General features: G+C 55.4%; 1 protein-coding gene across 9 annotated transcripts in view; it reads left to right on the top strand.

Moving 5' to 3' along the window:
- The window catches only part of PEBP4 (phosphatidylethanolamine binding protein 4), a 62,016-nt gene that overhangs the window by 5,094 nt on the left and 32,028 nt on the right, over positions 1-24,894 (top strand). For 6 of the 9 annotated variants that reach the window (XM_072027117.1, XM_038166945.2, XM_072027118.1 and 3 more), the window contains exons 2-3: positions 1,910-2,055; positions 3,175-3,307. In XM_072027117.1, coding sequence (XP_071883218.1) covers positions 1,916-2,055; positions 3,175-3,307 — 273 coding nt within the window. In that variant the 5' untranslated portion in view covers positions 1,910-1,915. Of the gene's footprint in view, positions 1-632; positions 709-1,460; positions 1,629-1,909; positions 2,056-3,174; positions 3,308-24,894 lie in introns of those variants that run through there. The other 3 variants (XM_038166953.2, XM_072027116.1, XM_072027115.1) reach the window with 3 other exon arrangements.

Here is a 24,894-nt window from a genome sequence, read left to right as displayed (position 1 = left end):
TTTTCCCCCCGTGGGTTTTATTCCCCCGGTGCTGGGATTTGTTCCACGGGGCTGGGCACGGGATCTCTGCTCTGCAAACAGCCCGTGCCGATCCCGTTTGGTGCCGATCCTCTCTCGGGAGATCTCCAGCTGCAAGAGGCTGATGTTGCCTCTGTGAAAGGCTTCTCCCTGCCCCCAGGCTAAAAAAAAAATACCGTGTGATACCCTTATTTGGCCTCTGCAGGGCTCATCCCATTGCTGCCCTTTTCTATTATTTGGGTTTTCCAAAGAAACGCCAGCAAAGTGACCAAATTCAGCGGACGATTGCAAAGCTCTGCTGCTCCCCGTGCCCTGAGAGCTGGGTGTGAGCCTCCTGCCAGCTCCGTGCTTAAATAAAAAAGGAGAAAAATCCGATGGGGGAACCTCCCTCAACCCTGTGCATCCCCTGCCCGTGCCTGCAGCTCTCCAGGCGACCCCCCCCCGTGCCCGTCCGCATCAAAATTGCACAGGACAAAAATTTTCTGCTTCCTTCCTGACCACTTGCAGCCGAGCTGGTGGCTTTCTAGGGAAGCCCTGCTTTGCTAAGAAATTAATTTTGTGTCCGATTTTTTTTGGTAATGATTAACAGGCCCCGTGCACGCATCGCCAGGATGCCCCTGGGCGAGCCTGGCGTCCTCAGCACCACTGGAGACGTGCACCTTTGGGTGCTGCCCACCCCATTTGCTTTGGGTAGGAAATAAGAACAGCTTTATGAACCAAGATCAGAGCTGGCCGAGCTGGGATCGGGGCTCTGGTGACCCCCCCGGGGTTTTGGGAGCGTGTGTGAGGACGTAAACCCCACTTCTGGCACCCTGACTCATGCAAAGCAGCGCTGCTGGGCGAGGAGCGGCTCACGTGAGGCTGTTTGCAGGCTGCGGGCTGTAATTATGGGGTTTGCCCATCTTGTAGCGTGGGAACGGGGAGCCGCTCGCCCCTAAACCTCCAGACCATTCCCAATATGTTAATGCTCCTAATTAGTTAAGCCCAGTGCTTTTTTTCCTCTCCGTAATGACAGCGGTGCTGGCGCTTCCCCGTGTTTGCTCTGCGTGCTGGTGCTTCATTATATAATGACACGGCGCGGTGTAATACCTATTCCCAGCTGACAGGGGATTTTTTTTTTTTGGTGTATGGCTCATCCAGAAGCGATTAGGCAATGGAGAAAATCGGCTGCTGCAAGCGCTTGGGTCGCATCCCCTCTGGTCAGCCGGGGAGCCACCAGAGTGCGGGGTCTGGGCCAGGCGAGGACCCAAACCCATGGGGGACCTGGAAATGGTTATGGGATCGGTGGGGTGAAACCCCACTGCTTGCTTCTGTGCTCCTCAGTGGGGCGGGATCCCCATTTCTGGGCTGTTTCACCCCGATTCCAGTCGCTGCTTCCCCTCCTCCCATCTCCGTGGCAACCCCAGCCCTGGCTCCGGGGAGGCGCACCCAGCACCCAGGGGTGGGCGCCTGCCTGCAGCACCCCTTGGGAAGGGTTGCGGGTGTATGAACCTCATCTCCCCGACCCCAGGGCTTGGTTTGACCGTGGCCAAGCCTTTTTCTGGCTTTTCCTCTTTTCCATCATGTTACAGCACCCGAGGGAGAGCAGCAGGGCTGGTGCTGGGCGCTTGGTGTGGTGCCATAAGCGCTGTGGGGGTGGCTTCTGTGCGTGGGGTCCCTCTGAGTTGGGGTCTCGCTGGGGGCTCCGTGCTTCCTGGCACAAAAGCAGGAAACTGCATGAGATATAACTGGGATTAACGACGTGGAACTGGTAGAACTGGGAAAAAATAACCTGTAAACTGGGCGTGCTTCACCTGGAGAGGGAGGGATGAACCGGAGCGTGGCGGTGGGGACCCTGCGGTGGTGCTGGGCGCCCGTGGGACTGATCCTGTCCCTCCCTCGGTCCCCACAGGGCAGGATGGAGCTGCTGGGTGCTGTGCTGCTGGCTGCCAGCCTGCTGGGCACCACTGCCTGGGGGGCACAGGCACCGTGGCCGGATGAGCCCTCGCACACGTGCTTCTTCCAGACCCTCGGCAGCCCGGACAGCGAGTTCTGCAGGTGAGCGCTTGTGCCCAAAATTGTCCCCAGCCCTGTGCAGCCGGTCACACGTCAGCCCCCGGGACACTTAATTCCAGTATCCCCCTCGCCAGGGCTATAAATACTGGCTGAGCTCTTCCTTTCGCTGGGAAACTGGGCCAGAGCAGAGCGGTGCCTGATGTTTGATGCAAGCTGAGCTCTCGGTGCCCCCGGTCACCCCTCTGCCTGCAGTGCCTTACACAACTGGGATGAAAAACGGCTTCTGCAGGGAGCTTTGGAGGAACGGGGCTGCTTTTGGGGAGGGAATGAGCTGGAACGGGACACCCCACGGACCTCAAACCCGGCCTGCAGGGTGTAAAGGCTTGCAGAGGTTGGGTAAGGGAAAAGGAGGTTCTTGCTCCTGGGGTCGGTGGTGCTGCTCCAGCTGGGCTGGCGTGAGCTGAAAAGGCACCTCGTGTGCCCCTTTTTGGGTGTTTTGGTACCAAATGTCCCTCGGAGGTGCCTGTGGGTTGCAGGAGGTGGTGGCTTACCGGGACCTCCTGCCTTACAAACACCCCTCCTGCTGCTTCCCAGGTACCCAAAATGCTCCCAAAATATCATGCAGCTTAGGTAAACGTCTAGATTAACACAGGTGGAATAAAAGAACCTTAATTTGAACCATCAGCCTCTTGGGCCAGCCCCATGCAGGTGCTTGGCAGCCTTTAGGTTTGCAGGATTTAATGCCCCCTCCTGCCAGGACCGTGTCAAGGCACCTTGTTACTGTGATATCTGTACCCAAAACTCACTCCCTGTTCATGATGTAAGTGGGAGAGTGTTTTTGGGGTCCAAATGGTTTGTGCCAACTGATGGGGAGCCCAAGCTTCAGGGATCTTTGTTCTCCTGGTCTGTCTTCAAGCCTTGGGTTAAGATAAATGGGCCATGACTTTAAATACTGGGAACCCGCTGAGTCCTCACAGGTGTTTCGAGTTGTTTTATTGCTGCCGGGGGGGGTTGGGAGAAGAGGCAGCCCCCTGCTCAGAGCAGGTTTTGTGCACCCCTGGCAGCAGCAGGTTGGATCCAGCACCTCCTGCCCCTTGCTGCACCCCCAGCCTGGCTGGGGAGCGGCACTAATCCTGCTCCCCTCTCCTTTTCTCTCCCCAGGGGTGATTTAGAAGTCATTTACCCGCAGCTGGGTGACGTGGGCTGCTCCTACATCCCCCAGTGCCACCAGTACCGCTGGCGCATCAGCAGGGAGTGGGGCAGCCCCCGGGTGCGCTACCCACGGGCTGACAAGGTGAGTGCTGGGCTGGGGGTCCTGGTGCTGCTCTCAGGGCTTGCATTTTGCTCTCCAAATCCCTTCCCAAAATTAGAGGAGACTTTAAGCTTTTTTCCTATGCTTCCCCATTGCTTCAGGGTTTGGGGCTGGGGCTGAGGTGTGGGTGAAATTTAACTCTATTTTATTGTTTTTGCATAGTTTTTGCCGCTACTTAGCGCTTTGTGAGCTTTTTAAACACAAACTGGCGTGCTGTGGCTCGGTGTTTCCATTCCCAGCTGCTCTCCGCATGTCCGTGTGAGTGCCTGGGGGAGCTCAGCCGGGTTCATTAATTATTATTTATTAATTAACTATCCGGCCGGTGCAGGATTTACCCCGTATCCGGGCAGGGTTAATGCAATGGTGCTGGGCGCTTCTGGTGCGCTGCCGTGCGCGCACGGAGCCACGAGATGGCACCATTGAACTGCTCGAGCTCGGCACGGCCGGGACTGGGAGCACTGGGGAGGGGGATGCTGGGCACCCTTGGGTGCTGCACCCCGAGATCCTCCCTGGGTAAGAGCACAGGACCCTCCGGATGAATGCACCGTGCGTCGCGGTGCCACCTGCATCCCTTGGGGACCACGGGCTCGTGGGGGCACACGGTGGCATCGTGTGATGATTTGGGGCTGGGGGCATCGTCCTGCAGGGACCTGTGCCCAAATTCATCCCCAATGGGGTCCCCCCCAACACCCCGACCCCTGCTGCAGCTCCGACAGCCGCAGTGAGACGGGAGGAACTCGGCTCTCACGCGGCTTGGATTTCCTCGAAGTGTTCAGGATCCGTTTCTCTGGCTGCTTCAGCGCGGGCTGGAAAGCCTCTTCCCCCTGTCGATCACATGGCTCCAAGCAGAACTTTCCCTTAAAGATGTCTGATTATTCAAAATATGGGGAGAAAAAAAAAAAAAAAAGCCTGGCAGAGGATGCCGCACAGAAACCATCCGTCACTTGGGCGCCGCTTCCCAGCAGTTGGGAGCTTCGCAGGGATGGAGGCAGTCCTCCTTTTAGTTTTATTTATTTATTTTTATTTTTTTTCCCCCCTCCCCGGAGAGCAAACGAGCAATGGGGGCCGGCCGTGGGGCTCGGGCTCCTCGTGGGTGCTTATTTTGGGCTGGCCCCAGGTGGTGGGTGGGTGCCCGCTGCAGGGGCTGGCGGCTTGGCTCAGCGACGCCTTTGGCGCGGGTTCCTTCCGAGACAGCTCGGTGCATCGCGCGTTCAGGTGGCATCTGAGGACACGGGCCCTGCTGCTTCCTTCGGTTTTACGTTTATTTTCCCCTCCCCTGGCCCTAACCCAGCCCCGGCTCCGCATGCTTGGGCTGTGCCTGGTTTCTGCAGCGCGCACGCCGGGGGGGCGAGCGGTGTTTTTTGTGAGCTACGCTGGATTGCTTTGGGTTTTCTCTAGGAATATGCACATATCAAATACACGCATCTCTGCTTCTCTCCTGAATCTGTGAGGATGATTTTTATAGCTCGAGGTGCTTTGGGGTAATTCCCACTGCCCCCCAAATCGCCTTGAAGTGGACAGGACCGAGATGTGCCTCCCACCAGGGCATGCACGGGTGATGGGGTTGTAGTAGGGATCCCGAGGTCAGGAAGCTCTCCCCATTCCTGGGTGTGAATGGGAAACCTTTGTTCAAGTGACCGAGGATCCCCTGGGGGAGCTGGTGAGGACTGGGCAAGCACCAAGGGTGCTGCCTGAGCTCCTTCCGTCAAAGCCGGTGGCGGAAAGCTCGGGTTCAGGGTATGAAAACTCGTGTAGGAAGTGTCTGCTTTCTTTAGAACACTTTGTCTCTTCGAGGAAAAAAACAACCACAAAAAAAGCCGAATGCGGAGTGTTTTTCCTCTCTGGAAATATTTGTGTTTCCCAAACTGGTGGGGGGACGGGGCATTTCCTATCCTTGTCCTGGGTCTGATGGGACCACATCTCGCTGCGCCTGCGCTCAAAGCCTCCGCTCGCAGCCAGGGAACCCAGCTGTGCCTTGGAGCTCCCTGGTGGAGGGTGGAAACCTCGAAAATGGGATGGCACGGGGCATCTGTCCTGCCACCATGTGTTTGTGCTGGGGCACAACGACCTGTTGGTCCTTCCCCATGCTGCAGGGGTCTGGATGCGTGCGAGACGCTGCCTGGCGGTGCCAGGGATGCTCCTGGGGAGCTCCCCGAGCATCAGTTGTGGTGTTAGCCCCATGCAGCTTTTATCTGCCACTGCAGGGAGACGATGGGGAGCAAATGCTGATCGTGGTGACAAAAGCATCTGGTGGCTGGGGGTGGCATCTTCCCAAAACCCCGGTGGAGGAGCTGCTGTCAGCCCCTTTCCCCGGGAGCGCGGAACATCTGGAGAGACGGGAAATGCGCCCTCCTTGTCCTGCCTCAATATTGCTTCGCTCAACCAAAAATAAATTGGAAAAGAAAATTGGACATTGCATCAATTTGGGGGCAGGTTTATAAATTCTGCAGCTAAGCAATCCCAATAGAAAATGATAGATCGCCGGCGAGCACGCAGCCCCTGCCGTGATGTATGGTCGCATTAGCCGAAATGCCGTATTACATGATTCTGTTTTATTACCACTCTTGGTGGCAGACAGAAAAACAGATTATGCTTGAGATCAAATCGATAGGAACTTTATTTACTGGCCTTTTAAAAACATATTTCTGCACTTTATAAAAACATACGGTAGATGCTATTGATAGAAGTTGTCTGCTTGTTAAAAAGCAATTTGCCCGCAGCAGTGTTCCCAAGCCGCGGTGTGCGGCGCTACCTTTTACCTGCTCGCCCAGATCCCTGCTCGTCACAGCATTTGACAACTTCCTCAGGTTTCTTTTGGGGCTAGGTGTGAGGAATTGCAGGGTTTCCTCTCCGGATTAAGGGGAAGGAGGGCTCGGCTTGCTCTGGAGGTGGGTGAGCAGTGATGGAGGTGAAGCTTGCATGGAGCTGGGCAAAACTTTGGAGCTTTGAAGCTCTCGGTTTGGGTAACTCTTTGCCTTACCCAGCAGTCTGAGGTCAAACAAATCCTTGTTGTGGATTCAGGCTGGGCTGTGAAGCTGGTTCAGCAAGCATCTCCTGGACAGCTCGGAAATAAAGCGCTTTTCTCACCGTTCCTACTCAAACCAGAACTTTTTAAGCTGGAGCTGTTTTTGCAAGAGCCCTCTCCTGCCCGTGCCTGGTGACATCTGCAGCCAATTTTCTGCAGCCAAATGATCACCACCTCTTCCTTTTCTCTCTATAGAACTGTGCACCTCATAGCATTTTATTTCTTTAAAACTATTTCCATGGCAGAAGGAGTTGAAAAAGAAGCAGGAGAAGCTGCATGAGCCGTGGGCTGATGTGCTGTGCAGCAGCACCTCGTGCTCTTTGCCCAAACCTACAAGCAGCACCCATGGGGTGCTCTGGGACGGGGACCACGGTGATGTCCTGCGCCCTGGTGGCACTGGGGATGGTGGTGGTGGTGTTTAGGGTGAGGGGCAAGGAGCACAGAGCCTCCCCCAAGAGCCTGGAGCCCGTGGCAAAGTCCTCGTTCTGCTTCGGAGACTCTCCCTCTTTTGTGAACATCTGGTGGCCTGGTGGGGGCCAGTCCTGATTTATAAAGGTTTCTGCGCTCTAGGGTCCAGGGCCCATTATTTGGAGAATTAGTGGTACGAGTAAATTCATTAGCCTTTAACAAAAGGAGGAGAACGTCTGCTTAATCTCCTAATTGGGATGTGCTCTAGTTGTGTCAAGCCGTGATTTGCAGCTGGCTGCGAGAGGGGGCTTTTGAGCGGTGCTCAGGTTAAATTCAAGTCTCATTAAAGGAGACGGTTTTAAGCAGAATATTCTTGACAGTTTGTGCGTCCTCGCTGGCTCGTGGAACCAGCTGGGGTTAAGGAGCCACCAGCGTTTTGTTTCTTTTTTTTTTTTTTCTTTTTTCTTCTCGATCCTGTCCGGGCTACTTAAACAATGGGCTAACATTCCTTCCCCATGCTGTCAGCCAGATATTCTGGGGATTAGCCCAAGCCCCTGGTGGCGAACCCCTCCCTGCTGCGGCTGCTTTGGGTTCCCAGGCCCTGGGACGGCGCCTGGCCCCTACCAGCACCCGACTTCAGAGCTCCGCAGCGGTGGGGCGAAGCCCCCCCAAGCTACCCGGGTGCCCTTTGAGGGCTGGAGCGCGAGGGGAGCAAAACCAGAGATGGTTTTTTCCACCCTGCGTCAGCCCCGTCCCCTGCCCACCCAACGAGCTGGGGGCTGGCACGCTGCGGAGGCTTCTCCCTCCGTGGGATTTGGTGGAGAGGAGCTGGATGAGGGCGCAGCCCCCGCCGTGCACCTCTGAGCGAGGCACTGCTCTGGTTTTTTGGGTTTTAAGGAGCAGGAACCGCTCCAGCAGAGCATCCCCCGTGGGATGTGTGGGGGGCGCAGGGGACCGCTGGGACAGCTGGTGCCACGCGGGATGAGCGCATCGGCGCGTGAGCGAGCCTGGCAGAGCTGTCTCTTTGCATCTGGTTCCTCACCTCCACGTCTCCTGGACGTTTAACCACCCCGGACAAATAGCGCTGCCCTTCAGGGACAGGGAGAGATGGCTCGAACCCACAGGTCACCAAGTCTGCTCTCCTCGTTGCTTCTGTATTGGCATCCCAGCGCGTCTAGGACAGACACTTGTGCCTGTTTCAGCTGCAAAATGTTTGAAGCAGCTGATGGTTTTACTTTGATCCCCGTAAACACTATACAGTAATCAAAGTTTAAGCCGCTTTGGATGAAATAATTGCTTAACAATCATATAAGACAAAGTGATTCAACAAATGACAATTAGGACTTGTGATATACAGAACAGATGCATTCAGTGTACCATATTATAATGTGCTAATACGAGATTGACAGCACAATAATAGGAGAGAACAGCCACTCAGCCTATAATTCGAAACCAAATGTGAGGCTGTCCACAGAGCTCAAATCCTAGCAGGCTGTAAAATTAGAGGTAAGAAGGCACAAGGTTCACAAAGACTCATTAGCAGGTTGGCTGCAAATTTCCGAGGCTGGGGGTGGGAAAGGGGAAATATTCCTGCTGGAGCTCACTTTGCGGGCTGAAAGGTGGAGAGGGAAAAAGGGGGGCGCAAAATGATGGTGCCAAGGGGCTGGGGAGCGGTTCTGGGCTCCGTCCCCGTGTCCCCAGGGGGGTCGCATCCTGGTGGCAGGGGACCAGGAGATGTTAGGGCACGGTAACGAGACAACGGTGTTGGGGCCGGGATGAAATGAAGGCTGATATGAGCACGGAGGCCTGCCTGGCGTTCCCCATGGGACTTGGGCGCATCCCAAGCCCTAAATGATGCTGATGGGTGACAGGGGCACCCTTTGGCCCTGTCCGTGGCAATTAAGGCAGCCGGCTTGCGCTGGCTCTCGGGGTAAATCAAGAGAAGGGGACGTGTGTGGCTGTCAAGCTGCAAGGGGAAGAAATGCCCCCGTGCCCAAAGCCCAGCTCCTCGCAGAGATCACAGGAGCTCGGATCTTCAGCGCCGGTGACAACCCAGACTTGAGCTCATCTCGTGCTTTTACACACACCGTGCGCTTCTTCCACTAACATATAATTTTATCATATTTTATTATTATTAAATAAACATGCCAGAAAATATCCTTTTTTTTTTTTTTTTTTTTTTTTTTTTGGCGTGTGTGGGGGAGGATGAAAAGGTTTGGTAATTAAAACTTCTATCCGTCAACGCTTAACTCCGGGAGATAATTGTGTTGCTCCTGCAGATGTATCCTTGGTGTTGAATCACCCGGGTCTGTCTTAAGATCGGAGCCCGTGCACGGAGCCGGGACACGCCGGGGGCTGTGTGGGATCGTCCCAAGCAGCGTCGGATCGTGCACTGGCCAAGGAGTCAGGAATTTGCCTTTTTGTCTCCGTGATGCACGGGCAAGTCCCTGCTGTTGCAGGGCACCGCGGGTTTTTTAACCCGGTAATCCAAAAGTCGCGGTGATGCACCCGGCGGGTGGGTTTGTCATAAAGTGGAGAGGTTTTGGGGTTTGCAAAGCTGGGCTGCATCATGGAAGAGGATGAATTTAGCTAAAATAACATTATTATTTTTTTCTCCCCACCCGGTGACTGGGCTTTTCCCAGCGTGTGCCGTCCTGCAGCGCGTGGGCAGCGGGGTGACAGGAGCAAAAGGGGCAGCCGAGCCCTTCCCTCCCCTCCTTTCGACCTCCCACCCATTTAATTTTTTTTGAGGAGCCCCCTGGGAAGCGCTGCCCCCACAAAACGGGTGCCAAAGCTCATCTGGGGCTCCTCCGAGTCCGCGCCACCAGCACGGTCGATGGCAGATCAATGAGCCCCGAGGAGCCGTGTCACTTTTATTGAGCCTCCTGCTCCCCCAAGGACCCGGCGTGACTTTTTCAGAAGACATTAGAGGTGCTTTGGGTGGGCAGGAGGGTTTATCGCATGAGGCAGGCTCCTGCGGACACCCGTGGGTTGAAAAAGGAGTTTTTGGGGGGGGAGGGGGTCTCGGATAATAATTAATCGGGGGCTGATCTCTGCTCTGACCGTGCTGGGGTAGCTGTGGGTGCAGCTGTGCGCACCAGTCCACGTGCTGCGCCTGCTCTTGGTGAGATTTAGGGCACCAGAGGTTCTTGGTGCCTTTATGAGGGCTAAGAAACGGCCACCAGCGTGCCCAATTTCGCAGGAAAACCTGCTCCTTGCTGCTCCCCAGCTCCGGCTGCGCCTCCCCAGCATCATCTCGGGCACGGGACGGCATCCTGGGGAGCTTTCCGTGGAGCTCCGAGCGTGAGCATCTTCCCCGGAGCATCCTCCCCTGCAGCATCTTCCCCGGTGCCTCCCCACCAGCACAGGAGCCTTCCGCACACGGATGAGTAATTTTTCCCAATTTGGGGGCTCTTCCTGCGTTCCCCCGCCCCGCAGCAGCCCCGAGCCCGCCTGCCTCTTTCCAGCTGCCAATCTGCGGCAGAAAAGTCCCCCTTTTTCATCCCCCCACGGAGGGAGGGGACGGGGGATCTGGGTTATACAAGCCGGGGCTGGGGAGCCTATTTTGGATCGCTCCTTCCTGCCTCCAAAATTGCAGCTTCGAATGTGACAAGTTACAAAACACTTGAGTCATTTCTCTTCTCTCTCTCTCTCTCTCTCTCTTTCTCGCGCGCGTTGCCGTTCCCCCACAAGGAGAAGCTGTTCGGTTTGGAGGAGAAAGGGAGGGGGGGAAGAAAAAAAAAAAAAAAAAAAAGAAAGGGGAAAAAAATTAAAAAATGAAAAAAATAAAAAGGAGGGAGGGGGATGCCGGCTCCCTGCTCCCCCCTCGGTGTGCAGCCCACACGCAGGGTAACTCTGAAGCGCTGTTTATGTAAGCTGCTCATGTTCTGCTGAGCTGCAGCGAGAGCTGTTGTCGATTCAGAGGAAAGCCCACGTCTGCCCACGTAGGATCTCCCGAGCAGGGTTGTGTAACAGCAGCCAGCGCCGTGCCGGGGGGCTCGCCGGTGATGCCAGGGGGGCTCGGGACCCTCCTCGTCCCGGGGGAGATGGAGGGGGAAAGATTTGTAACGTGGTGGGAAGTTGGGGTGGTTTCACGTGGAGAGGGGCCGCGGCTCGGACCTGCTGCTGGTCCCCTCTCCGGGGGCTTGTTGGTGATGCCGGGGGGCTCGGGACCCTCATCCTGGGGGAGAGGGAAGGGGGAAGGTTTGTGGTGTGATGGGAATTTGGGGTGGTTTCACGTGGAGAGGGGCTGCAGCTTGGACTTGCTGCTAACCCCGTGCCCACTGTGCCGTGCGCAGGGACCGCAGGATGGGTGCCCAAGTGCGCCCCGCTCGCATAAACGGCACATTTTGGGTAATTTTGGGTGGCTTCACGCATCCCTGCTTCACTTTGAGGGCACTTTGCTGGGAGGAGAGGCTCGTGCTGGGCTCGAGGCGGCGAGATCTGAGCAGGTCAGGAAGGGAAGGCATCGGCACCACCCTGAGCTCCATCCTACGGCGACGCCAGCGTGCGCAAATCCCTTTTTGCAAGGGCTCCCTTGTCCCAGCTGTGGTCTTCGTGCTTTTCTTGCCTAATTTCACGCTCTTCTTGCCCCAAAATGTTCACACTCACACCACCAACCCAAAACCCTCCCAGGGCGCAATGTTTTCTCCAGCACACGTCCCCACGTGCACCCTGGTGCCACCAAAGCCGGGGCTGCACCGGCGGCGCCGATACCCAAATTCCTCGCAGCCCCCGCTGCAAAAAGGCCCCGAACACTCCTGCACCACGCCGCATTATCATCTCAATGCTTCTTTACATAAATACTGAAGAATAAGAAAAGCCGGTGGCTGGTGTTGCTCCCAGCCTCTGAGGAACGCTATCGCAGTTATCGGATTTTAGTCCTTTTTGCAGCGTTACATTTTTATACATATTTATTCATGCAGAACGGAGACGCCGAGCGAGTCGCCCTGCCACGGGGCTGATGGATGCACTGCTATACATAAGAATGCACCTTCATTTCCATCCTCCCCACTTCCCCACAATTGAACTGTGTGCAACCGGGTTATTTTTATGCCTCGTGTGTATTTTTTTTTTTTTTAAAGGTGGGGGAAGAAGAGAGGAAAAAACCCTCTAAATTCAGATTTTTTTTAAAAAAAACTTCTATTAAAATTTCCCTCCTGAATTTTTATAAGCCGTAGAAATGAGGCACATCAGCGAGCTCCACTGGAGGGGAGAGAGGATGAGGGGGAGGAATGCGTTTTGGGGCAAAGAGTAAGTTTATAACTATTTTTCTCTTAACCTGAGCAGTTAGCTGTACTGCAAGCCATTCATCTTCTGATTTAATAACTCATTCTCCCGGCGCGGAGATGGGGTATTATATTCCTGGATATTGCTTTTCTTGGTATCAAGTATCAAAGATGAATCCGCGTTTTCTAATAAAATACATTTTCATTGTAATTGAAATAATAATTTTCCACTCCTTTCCTTTTCCCTTTTATTTTGGGTTCTAGAGCTCTCCTTCCCCCTGTTCCTGCCCTGACATTTATTTATTTCCCTTCCCAAGCAGAGGATTTGGTGCTGGCAATACAAACTCGTGGATTTTCTGCCGTCCCGGGGGGGCTCTTTTGGGAAGTGATGCCGTTTCCCTGGGCTGCCTCTTTAAACAAATTCTGTCTCGGGTGTTCTGTGGACCGTACTTCACCGGGGTTAATATTATTAAACAAAATTTCTCCCTTTCATGTTTTCCCGCACCTGCCTGTCTCTTAACTAACCATTTGATCTCAGCAGCTCCGCGCGAGGGTTCAGAGCCCGACGGGGAATTAATGGGAAGGAGAAATCGGCAGCGGATCAAAGTGGCCGCGCTGCAGGCGGCGATGCTCGCGCCTCGTGCTGGCGCAGGAGGGGACGTGGGGACACCTGGGGACAGCCCCGGTGCCAGCCCCACCGTCAGGCCTGGCTCTCAGCCGTCTCCAGGGGCTTCCCCATGCTTGTGGGTGCCACCAGGAGCCGTGCTCCCTGCAGTAGGTGCGGTGGGAATCCCCTCGTTGAACAAATATTTGGCGAGCAGCGGGGAGGGCAGAGCGCAATGAACCCGGCGCCGAGGTTGGTGCAAGAAGCAGGTTTGCAAAAAGCAGGTTTTTCTCGGGGAAAATTTGCATTTTCCACCATCCCCTCCATGGACCCGGCTGCTTTTTTGGGCCCCCTATGGGTGGTGGGCACCCAGGGCAGTGTCAGCACCATGGATCAGGGTTTGGGTGCTGCTCATGGCTCTGCTGGGCTCTGTCTCGATGCTCTCTGCACAGGACTGAGTTGCACGGAACTGATGGATTTGCAAGGTTTCTCCCAGCTGGAGGGAAAAAACGGGGAATTTGGGTGTAAATCTGGCTGTGGGAAGACACAGGTGACTTTTGTCACCTTTTTGTCCTCTCTTGCTTCAACGAGGCCACTTGCTCCTTGCAGGGCAGTGGCAGGGACCTGCGGGGCCGAGGACCAGAAGCTGCTGGAGCGCATCGGGAGGCACCGTGCGCAGCCCATCTGCCCACCAAAAACCTCTGCGTGGCTTTAATTTTCCCAGCAAAGATCCAGTTTGGGGGCAGAGCGGTGCTGGGCGAGCTGCTGGTGCTGAGCCTTCGTGGGATGCACCCAGCTTGAGTGCACCGGGAGGGATCCGTGCAATTAAAACCCCACCGCACGCGCGAAAAGTGGCAGCCTCCAAACGGCGAGCGAAATCGGGATGAAAGGCAAACGCCAGCCCTGGCAGAACCCTAGGAAAGGATCCATCAACAATCCGCATCGTCCTGGGATTTCAAGGCACGCCAATGAAATTTGGCCGCCTCATTTCATTCACTGTCAATCAGCTGCGCCGCTGCTGATGCTTCCTCCTCGTTTTTAGATCCCTCGTTTCTTTTGGCGATGCCCAGAGCTCGCTTGTATCCCAGCCAGGCAGCCCTCATCACCGCGCGATTAAATCATCATAAAAAAAAAAAAAAAGAAAAGGAGAGACGGCGCTTCTCAGACATAATAGTAAAAAAAAAAAAAAAAAAGAAAAGGGGGTGGGGGGGGGGACGGCTCTGGGTCTGCTTCTGCTCTGAGCTGTGCCAGCTCCAGCCGTGCGCATTCCTGAGCCGTTCCCAGCTTCTCCTGCTGGTGCCACCGGGCTTTGTCCCTGTGGGTTGGGGTTTAGGTCCTTTGCACGCGCTGCCCCCGAGCATCCCCGGTGGTAAAATGTAGTGTTTTAATTATGGAGCAGGCTGCAGAGAGATGGGGGGGGTCAACGTGATTGTGTGGTTGGGGGTTATCGACGTGCGCCCTGCTTGCAGCCCCGGATTTGGCCCTTCCTGGATTAAAAGTGTCCCAGCACCGGTGCCCAGCTCTGCCCCGAGGAGCCCTGGTGGCCAAATCGGGCTCAGATCCCAGCTTTTCTGGCACGGAAGCGACTCAGGGTGTGGATGCAAACCCTACCGTCCCCAAGCGGGGCTGGGGATGGGGTTTGTTTGCCTGGGAAAACGGCATTAAAAAGAAGTCGTGGAGCGCTGGCGCGGCGGCCAAGTGGGGCAGCAAAGGGCTGGGCGAGCGAATGCTTTTTAATTTCAGAAATGTCACTGAGTCACGAATGAGTCATAATTATAATGGGAGACATTTCCAACCCGGTGCATGACTCGGAGATGTCTTCCAGGGATATTAGAGCTGTTTGTAAAAGCCAGGCCTTGCCCCGGCGACGTGTGTCCCCCCCTCCCCGGGGTGACAGCCCCGTCGTGCGCCCGTGTCCGGCGGGAGCAGGGGGACGCATTAACGTCCCCATCAGGTGGCAGGTGTCTATTAACGTGACTCCTGTCCCCGCTGTGCCTGGCCTGCCCTTGTCTCGGGGCCACAATAGGGCCGTTTGGGGCAGCGTTTCCATCGCTGAGCGTCGCTGGGGCTGGCAGGATCCGTCCCTTCAACCTTTGTCCTCTGCGGGAGCCCCGAGCATCGCCGGGCTCCTCCTTCTCCAAGCGCATTTCTGCAGCTTGGGTTAACAGGCAGCCCATCTCTGTGCCTCCAGCCCCAATTAATTAAGCAGGATTGGCATGAGCTAAATTAAAGAGTGGCTTTTGAGCCAGCCCAACCAGTTTGGGGCTTCTATCTATGGGTTCGTGCCAGCCGGGTCCCCGGCACAGCGCTGCAGGCACCGGGGAGCCGGGCTCCCTCCTCGCGAGAAATCCACCCTCACCAAACAGCATTAAATATTCCTGAGCTACGAACGTCTTGGACTGATTTTATTTTCCATAAATAAACTTGTTGGGAGATATTTGGAGATGGGCCTAAGCTGCGGATCTTGGACCGGTTCCCAAAAACTCGCTGCTGTTTGGGCTCGAGGGGCTGCTTCGGGATTGCTTCTCGCTCGATTTCGGATCGAAGGGATCGAGCCCAGAGATCTGCCCTCTGATAAACCCCTCCTGTGCTCCCCAAAACCCCCAGCCCTCCTGTATAAATATAGGGTCAGGCACAGCCTCCCTGCTGGGGCACAGGCTATAGGGTCGTATAGGGGATGATATAGGGGTGCTTTCGGAAGCAGCCACAGCTGTTGGGTATTTTTGATGGTCTCCAAAAGGCACTGAGCGCCTCTCACTGGGGCTGGCACCGTGGGAGCTCGGTGTTTTAGGCAGCTGCTGCGTGTTTGCAAACACCGAGTGAGCAGAAGTGGAGCGGATCCTTGTAGCTGTGGCACGTGCACGGTGCCCCCTCGCCGAATTGTGCCAAGCTGGAGACGTCTCTGCTCTGCCCCAAAGCATTTTGCTTTCCAGATCGGGCAAAGGAAGGGGAAAATAAATTAAAATAAAAGCTTTTTTTTCCTTTCTAAATGAGGACGTGAAGCCAGAGAGCTGCTAGGCTGTGTTTGAGACCCGCTGCCTGCTCGGCTCCGTGGCGAGGTGAGGCTTTCCTTCCCCTCTCCCACGGGAGGGACCGAGGGCGCCGCGCTCGTCCGCCGAGCTCCTGATGGGTTGTGACAAGTACAGGATTGCTCTTTTGGTGAGCGCACACGCTCCCGAAACCCCTCGCGGTCCCTCGCCCCGCGCTTCCCCTTCTTCTCTGTCAATTTTCAGCCTCGCGCCGAGCGGAGCCATGGGGAGAGGAGTCTAATCTGACCCGTAAACTCTGTCACATCCTCATTAATTTGGCCATGTCTCCCGCTGTAGCCTAAGGGGACCGTCACATTTGTAACACGGCTCCCGGGCGGCCGTCAGGGCGACGGCTTCATTTTGACAGCTGAGGGAAAGGTGCAGCGTCAGGCCGGGCGGAACAAAGGGCTGCACCGATCCTGTATTGATCCTGAATTGATCCTGAATTGATCCGGCACCGATCCGGCACCTCCACAGCCCCCTGACCCCTTGGCTTCAGGCTTGGTGACCTTGGGGACACCGGGGATCAGAATGCCCTGGGGAGAGCATCGTGTTTTGGCACTGCTGGTGGGCAGTGGTGGATAATTCTGCTCCTTTTTCTTATTTTTTTTTCCTTTTTTTTTGCTGAATTTGCGTGTTTTGTAGCTGCAACTCCCAGGGTGGATCTCGCTCCATCCCAGGAGCTCTGCTGTCCTATTCTAATGCAAATGCGCGTGAGCTGATAATCTAATGTTGAGTGGATTATTTCACCCCCAGATGAGCTGCTGGAAGGCAAAATTTTGCTTTCAGTATATTGAACTAAAAGGGAAAAAAAAAATAGAAAAGCACCACAAAGAAACCCACCTTGGAACGAGGTTTTATCACCAGAAATCTGTGCAGGAAACGCTCTTCTCTCTTTCCCTCACGTGCCCTAAAAGAAATGAAGAAATTAGACCTAATGACACCCTCCACCAGCTTCAATTCATGTGCACGATGGTTGCACGAGCGAATATTTGTGTTGTAATTAAAGCGAGGGGGGCAATAAAGCAAGGGAAATTAATTAAAGGAGTGTCCTGGCTGTGAGGGGAGCGCTCACCATCCCACCCAACACCGGTGACCCCCCAAAATTGGTGGCTTTAGTGTTTTGGGTGCTCATCGAGCCCATCCTGGTGCACCTCATCCTTTGTGTTTCGCTCCCACCTGCAGCACCCAAACCTCCCCTTCCCATCTACCCAGCCAAAAAGCAATAAAAACCCCAAACTGCTTCATCCTAACCCCATTTTTCCTACAAATTTCCCCACTGGCTTGCATCATCGATGCCAGCTTCCCGGCTGTGTCACCCCTGCCCTGTTTTGAAACCCGCATCCTCTGCTGGCCGGGCATCGCCCTGGGTGCTGCCAGGAAAGGGAGCAGCACCGGCACGATGCCAGAATTTGGGGTTGTTTTGGGGCTTTGGGCTGGGCCACGTTGGCCATCAGCGGTTGCTCAAAGGCAGCAGGGCATGGACGGATCCACGCAGGAAACGTGAGTTGTTCCTGGAAGCAGGATTTGGCCCTGGGGAGCAAGGGGGTGGCCACAAGGTGCCCGCACCCATCTCCAAACCCTGCCCGGGCGCTTGGAGATGAATCCTCACCCCTGTGCCACACGTTTTTTTTTTTTTTAAACTAATGCAACCCCACCAAAACAAACCCTTCCTCTGCACGTGCAGCTTCTTTCCCCCGGGAGAGCCTGGAAGAGAGAAGGAGGCGCACGTGACAGGCGTTAATCGCTTCGTTTAATGCGCTCCTGCAAGGCGCTGCCGTGCGGGGCTGGGCGCGCACCCGCGTGGAGCAGAGCTTTTGTCTCTGGCTGCCGACCCCATGGGGCAGCCTGGGGTTTGGGTGGGTGCGTAAAGCCCTGCTCCTAAACCGGGGGCGCACAGGGGTGGCTACGCCCCCCCCAAATCTTAAAAATGCATTTTATTTGGAAAAAAAATAGGAAATGAGAATGGGGAGAAGCCCCCATTCCTCCTGGGGTGGAAAAATTCCCCACCTCAAGGTGTTTCCATGCAGGACAAGATGGGATAAGGGCGAACCGTGCCGGGGGGATTGCGCCCTGTTCCGGCACGAGCATCGCCGCGCCCTCCTCAGAAATGATGCAAAACCACCAGATATTCGTTCAGGCTTCAGCAAAGTGCTATTTTCCGCGCGGGGCCGCAGGTGAGAGGGGATTATTGGCGAGCATCCCGGCCCGCTGATTGCATTCCCCTCGGTGACCTGGGCACGCAGCGGTGGGGATCAGGCTCCCCGTCCGGCCCCCCACCACCCGGGCAGAGCCGAGGCGAGCCGGCTGCGGCCCCCGAAAAGTAGCAAACTTATTGCCTAATAGATTTCTCAGTCATGAAGTCCCCGCGCTCCATATGTAGCGAAATCAAAGCAATTACGGATTTAAATGAAGCTGGAATCCGCGGTGCAGAAAATGCTTGTTTTAGCGTAAGATTGGACAGAGGTGAACGACCTGCAGAACCCCTGGTAATGAAAGCTCTTCACAGCTTGCAGTGTTTCACCGGCCGGTAATTGCTGCAGTCTGTGATACGGATCTGGCTGCGTTAATGATGCACTGTTCCTTTTCATAGGATTCATTTAAGCTCCCCATTTTTCAGGGGTTTCAAAGAAACAAGGCAGCGTGGAAATTAACACGTTAACGTGGACGCTTTCCTCACTCGGCGGATTTAAAATGTTATTTAAAGTTCTTTTTTTTTGGGAGGGGGGATTGATTAGGATGAGTGATCGGGGCTGGGAGAGCGGCTCGGGTCCGTGTGCTGGAGAGAAATGCGGGTGTGCATCGCTCCCAGTTGGGCTGTGGCTGTAGGATTTGTATTTTATTTAGCATGACAAGATGGATATAGTAGAACAAAACATACATTAGCGAGAGAAAAAAAAAAAAAAGGGATTTGGATGGGAATAAAAATCCTATTAACTTCCAAATGAAAACCACATCCAAGGGAGACAGTTGGCTTCTCTTCTGAGTTTATTATTAAATATTTTACTAGGGAGGGAAGTTCTGAGCTGAGCATCTTCTCCCTCCTGTTCCTGGCAAGAGCGGTGTGCGTGGTGGGGAGGGTTATTATTTCGCCAGAGCGGTGTCTTGGTTGCGCTCAACAGGTGGTGATGGTGCACCGGGGTGGGAGGAAGGCCCTGGCTGGGTTTTCGGATCCTTGCAGTCCATTAAAAATGCCCAGGGTGGGTTCCCAAAGGTGCATGGGCACGGTGGCACCGGGGTTGGAGGCTCTGCACCCGCAGCTCCCGACGTGCTTTCATCCTTCGGCGTTTGGCGAGCGAGCGGAGCGCATGCAATCTGCCGCCGCTCCCAAGGGGCTCCAGGATTAATTTCCTTCCTTGACCCCGGGGCCGGCGGGGAGGCGAGGTCAGGCAGCAGGGAGCAGAGGGGACGGCAGCAAATGATAAGGAGCTGCGGGCATCCTCGGAGCCGGGGACGAGTCGGAAATGGCATTTCCAGTTCGCTTAATGGCGAGGCAGGCTCCGGCCGCGTGGATGCGCCGAGATTCAATTACCGGCCCCCGCAGCCCCCCGGGACCCCCCGGCCTCCCTACACAGCCCCGGGGGCGGCGGGGGTCCCCACGGGCACGCCGGTGGTGGCAGCGAGCAGGGTCAGGATGAGCTGCGAGGGGTCGAGGTGCGTCGGGGAATAATAAGAGAGGAGCCGGCGGAGCGCGGGGCGCTCTATTTTTATAGCAAAAAAAAAAAAAAAATCAATCCGGAAAATAACGCGGCGCTCATTATTTAATTTCCCCCAGTATTTTGTGCACTCGTGGGATTTTACTATTAATTATTGTTGAATTTGTGCTTTTTTTTGGCTTTTTTTTCCCCGTTCCTTCGCAGTTGTGGTGTTATTTTATTGGGAACAACGGCGGCGCTCAGCCCGCTTTGCGTCCTGATCCGCCCCATTAACCTCCATCCTCTCCACCGGGGTACCCCATCGACCTCCCCAGCCCATCCTCCTCCTCCTCCATCCCTCCTTCAATATTTTTTTTCCTTCAAAAGCTCCGAGCCCTGATCCGTCGCGTGTGTTTGTGTCCATGGGAAGAGGCGAGCAAAGGGCTGTGCGCCTCGGCGCCTCCGAGCCACCGATCCACGCCGCGGGATGCTCGCGCCCGTGCCAGCGCCCGCGCATCCCCCAGCAGATAATGAGAGCGAGTTTAAAAAACTTAAAGCCTCTTCCTTGCACGCCGGTGACTGACACAAATGGAGTTCATATTTAATCATCTGTTAACTCGTTGTCTATTATAGCTCTTTAATAGCACCATAGATATTCTTAATGAAGCATGATTTAAGGTATTTACAGCTCTAGGACCGACAGACATCACTCACAGTGTGCAGGTAATGAGGCGTAAAACAGCTCTGGAAACCGTAAAAATGGGAGAGAGAGAGGGAGCGATCGAGAGAAAGCAGGCAGGAGTTAGGAGCTGAATTGTTCCAGGGTTTGTTTTAAAATGTTTAGGCATTTAAAGTCATTTCAGCTTTCCCAGGTGTCTGGTGGCACCAGGTTCAGCAGTTCCCAGCGCCGTAACCCCTGCCTCGCCGGGCAGCCCCATGGTGCTCAGGCTGGGACTGGTGGTGCTGTGGCTCCATCCTGGCCTTGCACCCTTCCAAAAATGCAGGGAAAAAGGGAAAAATGCTCTTATGGGGTCTCCTGGGATGGGGATTGGGCTGGTTGCTTTGGCCAACTGTTGGCATGAGCTCTTTGCTCGTGCACGGAGGTGATGGAGCTCATCTGCAAGAGTCACCCCATGCCATCCTGCTTTTCTTTCACCTCCTCAGCAAAATGAACCACACACACACAAAAAAAATGATAAAAAAAAAAACAAACACCACCACCAAAAAAAAAAAAAAAGCCACAACCCCAAAAACAAACAAATAAACAAAAAAAACCACCGAAGCCCAAGCCAAGATTGGGAAAATAATTTGTGACGGAGGTGCCATTTTGCATCAAAATATTTTGCAGCAAATGTCAAACGCCACCAGCCCATGTGTCCCCGTGCGTGACGGTAATTGGGCTGGACGGCTGCGCTCCGCCGCCTCCTCCTCGCACTGGCCACGCTTCCCAGTTAAACCCAGCGTGGTCCCGGTGTGATGGCCGATGTCCCGGCTCCGGCCTGGGGCCGGCAGCGTGATGCTCGTTAGCACGGTGCTCATTAGCTCGCCTCCAGAGCTGTCCCCATCTCCAAGAGGAATAAATAGCTATGGGAAAGGCGGGGACGGAGCACAAGCTCTAGGGCGCACGGAGGGAATGCGTGGCACAGCCTGCTTTGGTTCTTGGGGGGGGTCTTTGCTTTTTTAATTCTCTTTTTGCAGGGAATTAAAATTTCCCCTTTTTTTTTGTTTATTGTATCCATTCCTGGATGGAAAATGGGCAGCAGTGGGCTTGCCGTGCCCCCTTCCCTGGGCGTCAGCAAGGGGTCCCCGCTTTGGGGTCATCCCCTGATCCCATGCGGGTGGTGGCAGTGATTTGGGTGGACCTCGGTTTTGGGGAAACCCCTGAAATGGGGTCTCGGAGCGAGGAGGGACAGCCTGCTGCTCCCATCCCACCCCAAAACGTGCCGGGGATGCAGCCTCCACCATGGGCACATCCTGCCCGCCCATATTTCCCCCTTGGGAGGTCACCTTGCTTTTTGCTTCCTTACACCAAGAGCCTAAAACCCCTTTTGTGGGTCTGTTCCACCATGTGGGAAAACAAAATGTTCTCCTTTCGTAGCAAATAACCCCGTTTCTTACACCATCCGAAGGCCTCGGTTTGGGAATAAACCTAACAGATCGCCGGGGCTCGCCGTAACGATCCCGGATTAATCCATTATTATTCGGACATCAGGCTGCATAAATATTTGGCTGGTTTAGCCCCCGGGGAGCTGGGGGAGAGCAGCCTGGCTGCACGGCTCGTTGCAGGGGGGGGGCAGCCTGTTAGAAAGTCAATGAAGTTCCCTTGGGCAGTGCAGGGGGGGGGGGACGAGATGCTTGGGTCAAGCGTTCAGATTGTGCCGCTTGTCCCCTTGGGCAAGTCCTGCTGAGCAGGGTTAATATTGCTGACCTATTTTGTAGGAGGAGATGAGGGGAAGGGGGGGGACTGAAAGCTGCGAGGCTCTGGTTTAAAATAGGAAGGTGAAAACCACCTCGAAAATTGCGGCTCCGTCTCCCGAAGTCACAATAACCGACTTGGTTGCAAACAATTTGATTTTATTTTTTTTTTTTTGCCTGCCTCACCCCTCCCGGTGCCGTTAGCCACAGAAGAAGGAGCTAGAATTTCTCTTTGGCGAAGCCTCAGCAGCAGAATTGCTAACTACGTGCCCGTTATAGAAACTTTTTAGTACTGGGGACGAGCCAAGAAAAAAGCCCAGATTGACTCTGAGATCTCAGCTGGTGCTTGCAGCACTTCCACCTAGCAGGAGGAGCGGCAGCGCCCCGGCTCTTGCGCTCAGCACAGGCGGTCTCCATCCCGTGCAGGAGAGCCAGGACGATGTTTTTGGGGACACCGGGCACCCCGTCCCGCTCCCTGCGCACCCGTGAGCCTCTCTCCTTGGGTATATTTGCATTTGGTGTCCTGGAGTTGTGTAAAATGAGCTCACACCGAGCTCTCCCCTGCTCATCGTGCCACGGGGTGAGCTCTCAGCCAGGCGCTGCGTGCTCAGGACCACGTCCCGTGCACTGGGGGCAGCCCCAAATCCTTCCTAGGAGGGTGGCAGCAAGAAAAAGTGGGGTTAATGCAGTGCAGGGGAAGTTTGAAGGTGTCGGTGCCGGGGTTTGTGCCTGCAGTGGCAGCTCCGTGCCCCCATGGGTTGGTTGCAGAGGTGAGGGCGCACCGAAATGTCCCCTACAGCCTGGTGAGGATGGATGCTGGGAGCCTGCCGTGGGGTGGATGTGGTCCAGGAGTGGCTCTGAGGGATGGAGGAGCTGGGGAGGATGCAGGGGGCAGGTTTCCAAGCCAAGGAGGGGGGTTTCCAATTCAAGAGGGGGTTCCAAACCCTTTCCTCGTGCCAAAAAACGTGCGCCGGGTGAGGAGCGGGGCTGGGGCTTTGCTCATCATTGCCTCCTTCCGTTTGGGACTGAATTTCGAGGACAATCTGGGCCAGCCGAGCTGGGCACCTCCAGCTTCCCCACCACAGCGGGGACAAAGCCCACCTCGTGCCCTCGTCCCACGGCCCCGTACCCCAAATCCCCGCGGCCCCTCTTCGGCTGCCGGGGAGAGGCTGCCGCCCGCCGGGGTCTGCATGTGTGCCGCTTCCATGTGCGCTCGTTTCCAAGGAAACTGCTCGCTCTACATGTGTGTCGCTTTAACACCCTGTTTGCTCTCGTTTGGATAAGTCTTTAATTCCCGTGCAGCCCCGGCTCCCCGCGATCTCGGCGCACAAATCCCCTCTGGCCCGCCTGCTTCCCTCTCCCTGCCTCTTGCAGCAGCCCTGCCCGCTCCGAGCAAGTTTCCCAACCTGTGGATAAGCAGAACTGCAACAATTCCCCTCTAGAAGCAGTTAGCAGGGGGAAGGTGATGCGTGGAGATGTGATTTGGGCTCCTTTTGGGGTTTGGGGGTGGCCCCGTGCAGCTGGGGTGCACCCAAGGGTGCGAGAGGCAGCCTGGGCTGGGAGGGGAAGGGCGAGCAGGGGGTGAGGGCTCTTTGGGGGAGCTCTGTGCAGGTGTGAGGACCCCAAATGGCTTTTTCTGTCATTAGAAAAATAAGAAAAAATGCGTTTTTCCTGCTGCTGGATGAGGAAGGGATTTTCAGACGGGGACCCACTTCCCTCCTCCCCAAAAGTCCCCGGAACGGGGACGCCGAGCAGCTCCGGTGTCACCTTGGGCCAGCTCCTGCCCGGAGCCCTGGCAGCAGCTAATGCTGTTAGCCCGTGTCGGGGAGGGATTGAGGAATTAAAGCTCAACCCTCTGGCACCCTGCGAGCACAGGCGAGAAGCAGAGCGAGCAACAGCCCCGCACAAACCCCTCCAATTTGGGTGGCACAGCACCACGCACGGTGCGTCACGGGGGAAGCTTCGCTGCCTCCATCCCGCAGGTGATCCAAAAAAAAAGAAAAGCCCCCAAATCCTCGGGGTCTCGGCGCACCCGGAGGGAGCCGGGCTCGGGACCGACCCGGTGCCCGTCCCCACGGGGGTCTGCCCCACGCCGCGTGCGCTGCCACCTTTCTAGGCCACAATCTGTACCAAATTGCGAGCCTGCTGTTAACTTCGCTTGCACTCTATTCTCGTGTTTGCTGTTATTTTTTAACACTTTTTTTTTCTCCTTCTTTTTTTTTTTTCTTCCTTTTTTTTTTTTTTTTTTTTTTTTTGCATAAAAGCACTATCCTCTCCCCAGAGCCTGCCTGTAGCGAAGGCATGGTCTGTACAACTGCAATTATTTCGAAGAACAGATGGAGTGAGGAGCAGAAAGTCTGTTAATAGTAATAGAAATGCTACATGTTAACCTGGACAGCACACGATGACAGTCCCATGACTACACGTTCTGTTCCCACCAGCTGGGCTCCGAAGGAGAAACGAGAGATTCATAAGCGCCGTGCTCGGCTCTGTACCCTCCCTAAAGTTAGAGCTCAAATTCCTTCACACTTGCGGCGCGGGGTTTTTGGGTTGTTGGGCTTCTCCCCCCCCCTTCCTTCTCCCTCCCCGTTCCCTCCTCCTTCCCATTTTCGGCACCGGCGCTGAAATATTTCCGCTTCTCCGCGATGCTCTGGGCGGTGCAGCTGCAAGAGCACATGCAGGGAGGTGGCAGCCCTGCCATTATGTCCCCAGCCCCGTCCCCCTTTTGGGTGGCCCCTTTTTTTGGGTGCACATCTGCATGCTCGATGCAAACCCACTGGGAATGAAATGGTTTGAGCCGGGCTGGGAGCAAGGCACGGCGCCGTCGGCACCTCGCTCTCGGGCAGGGCGCTTGCATCAGCCTGGGATTTTCTCTGCAACTGTTGCAAGCTCTTTGCTAAATGGGTTGAAATCCACGGATTTCTGGTAAAACAGCTCTTGGTGCACAAGTGTTGCTTGGTGTTTGTAGCAGGGGCTGAGCCACGCACGGCTCTGGGGGCTGCAAAGAGGCTTTGGGGGCTCCCTGGGCATGGGGAGACCCATGGCACCAAGAGCAGGGTTTGTGAAATGGGGTAAGAGCACTTTTTTCTGGCCCAGCAATCCCGCTGTGAAAATCCCTGCCCGGTTTCACAAGCGACACGGGGATTTAGCCACCGAGCTCCGGTTAATTTGGATGGGAACCGCATGGCTCAATCCCCCGGCGGCTCCTGAAATCGCAGCCCCGGG

The sequence above is a fragment of the Anas platyrhynchos genome, chromosome 23 (genome assembly GCF_047663525.1).
Source record: "Anas platyrhynchos isolate ZD024472 breed Pekin duck chromosome 23, IASCAAS_PekinDuck_T2T, whole genome shotgun sequence".
NCBI lineage: Eukaryota > Metazoa > Chordata > Aves > Anseriformes > Anatidae > Anas > Anas platyrhynchos.
Note: the sequence above shows the minus strand (reverse complement) of the source record. Positions and strands in the feature narration are given on the sequence as shown.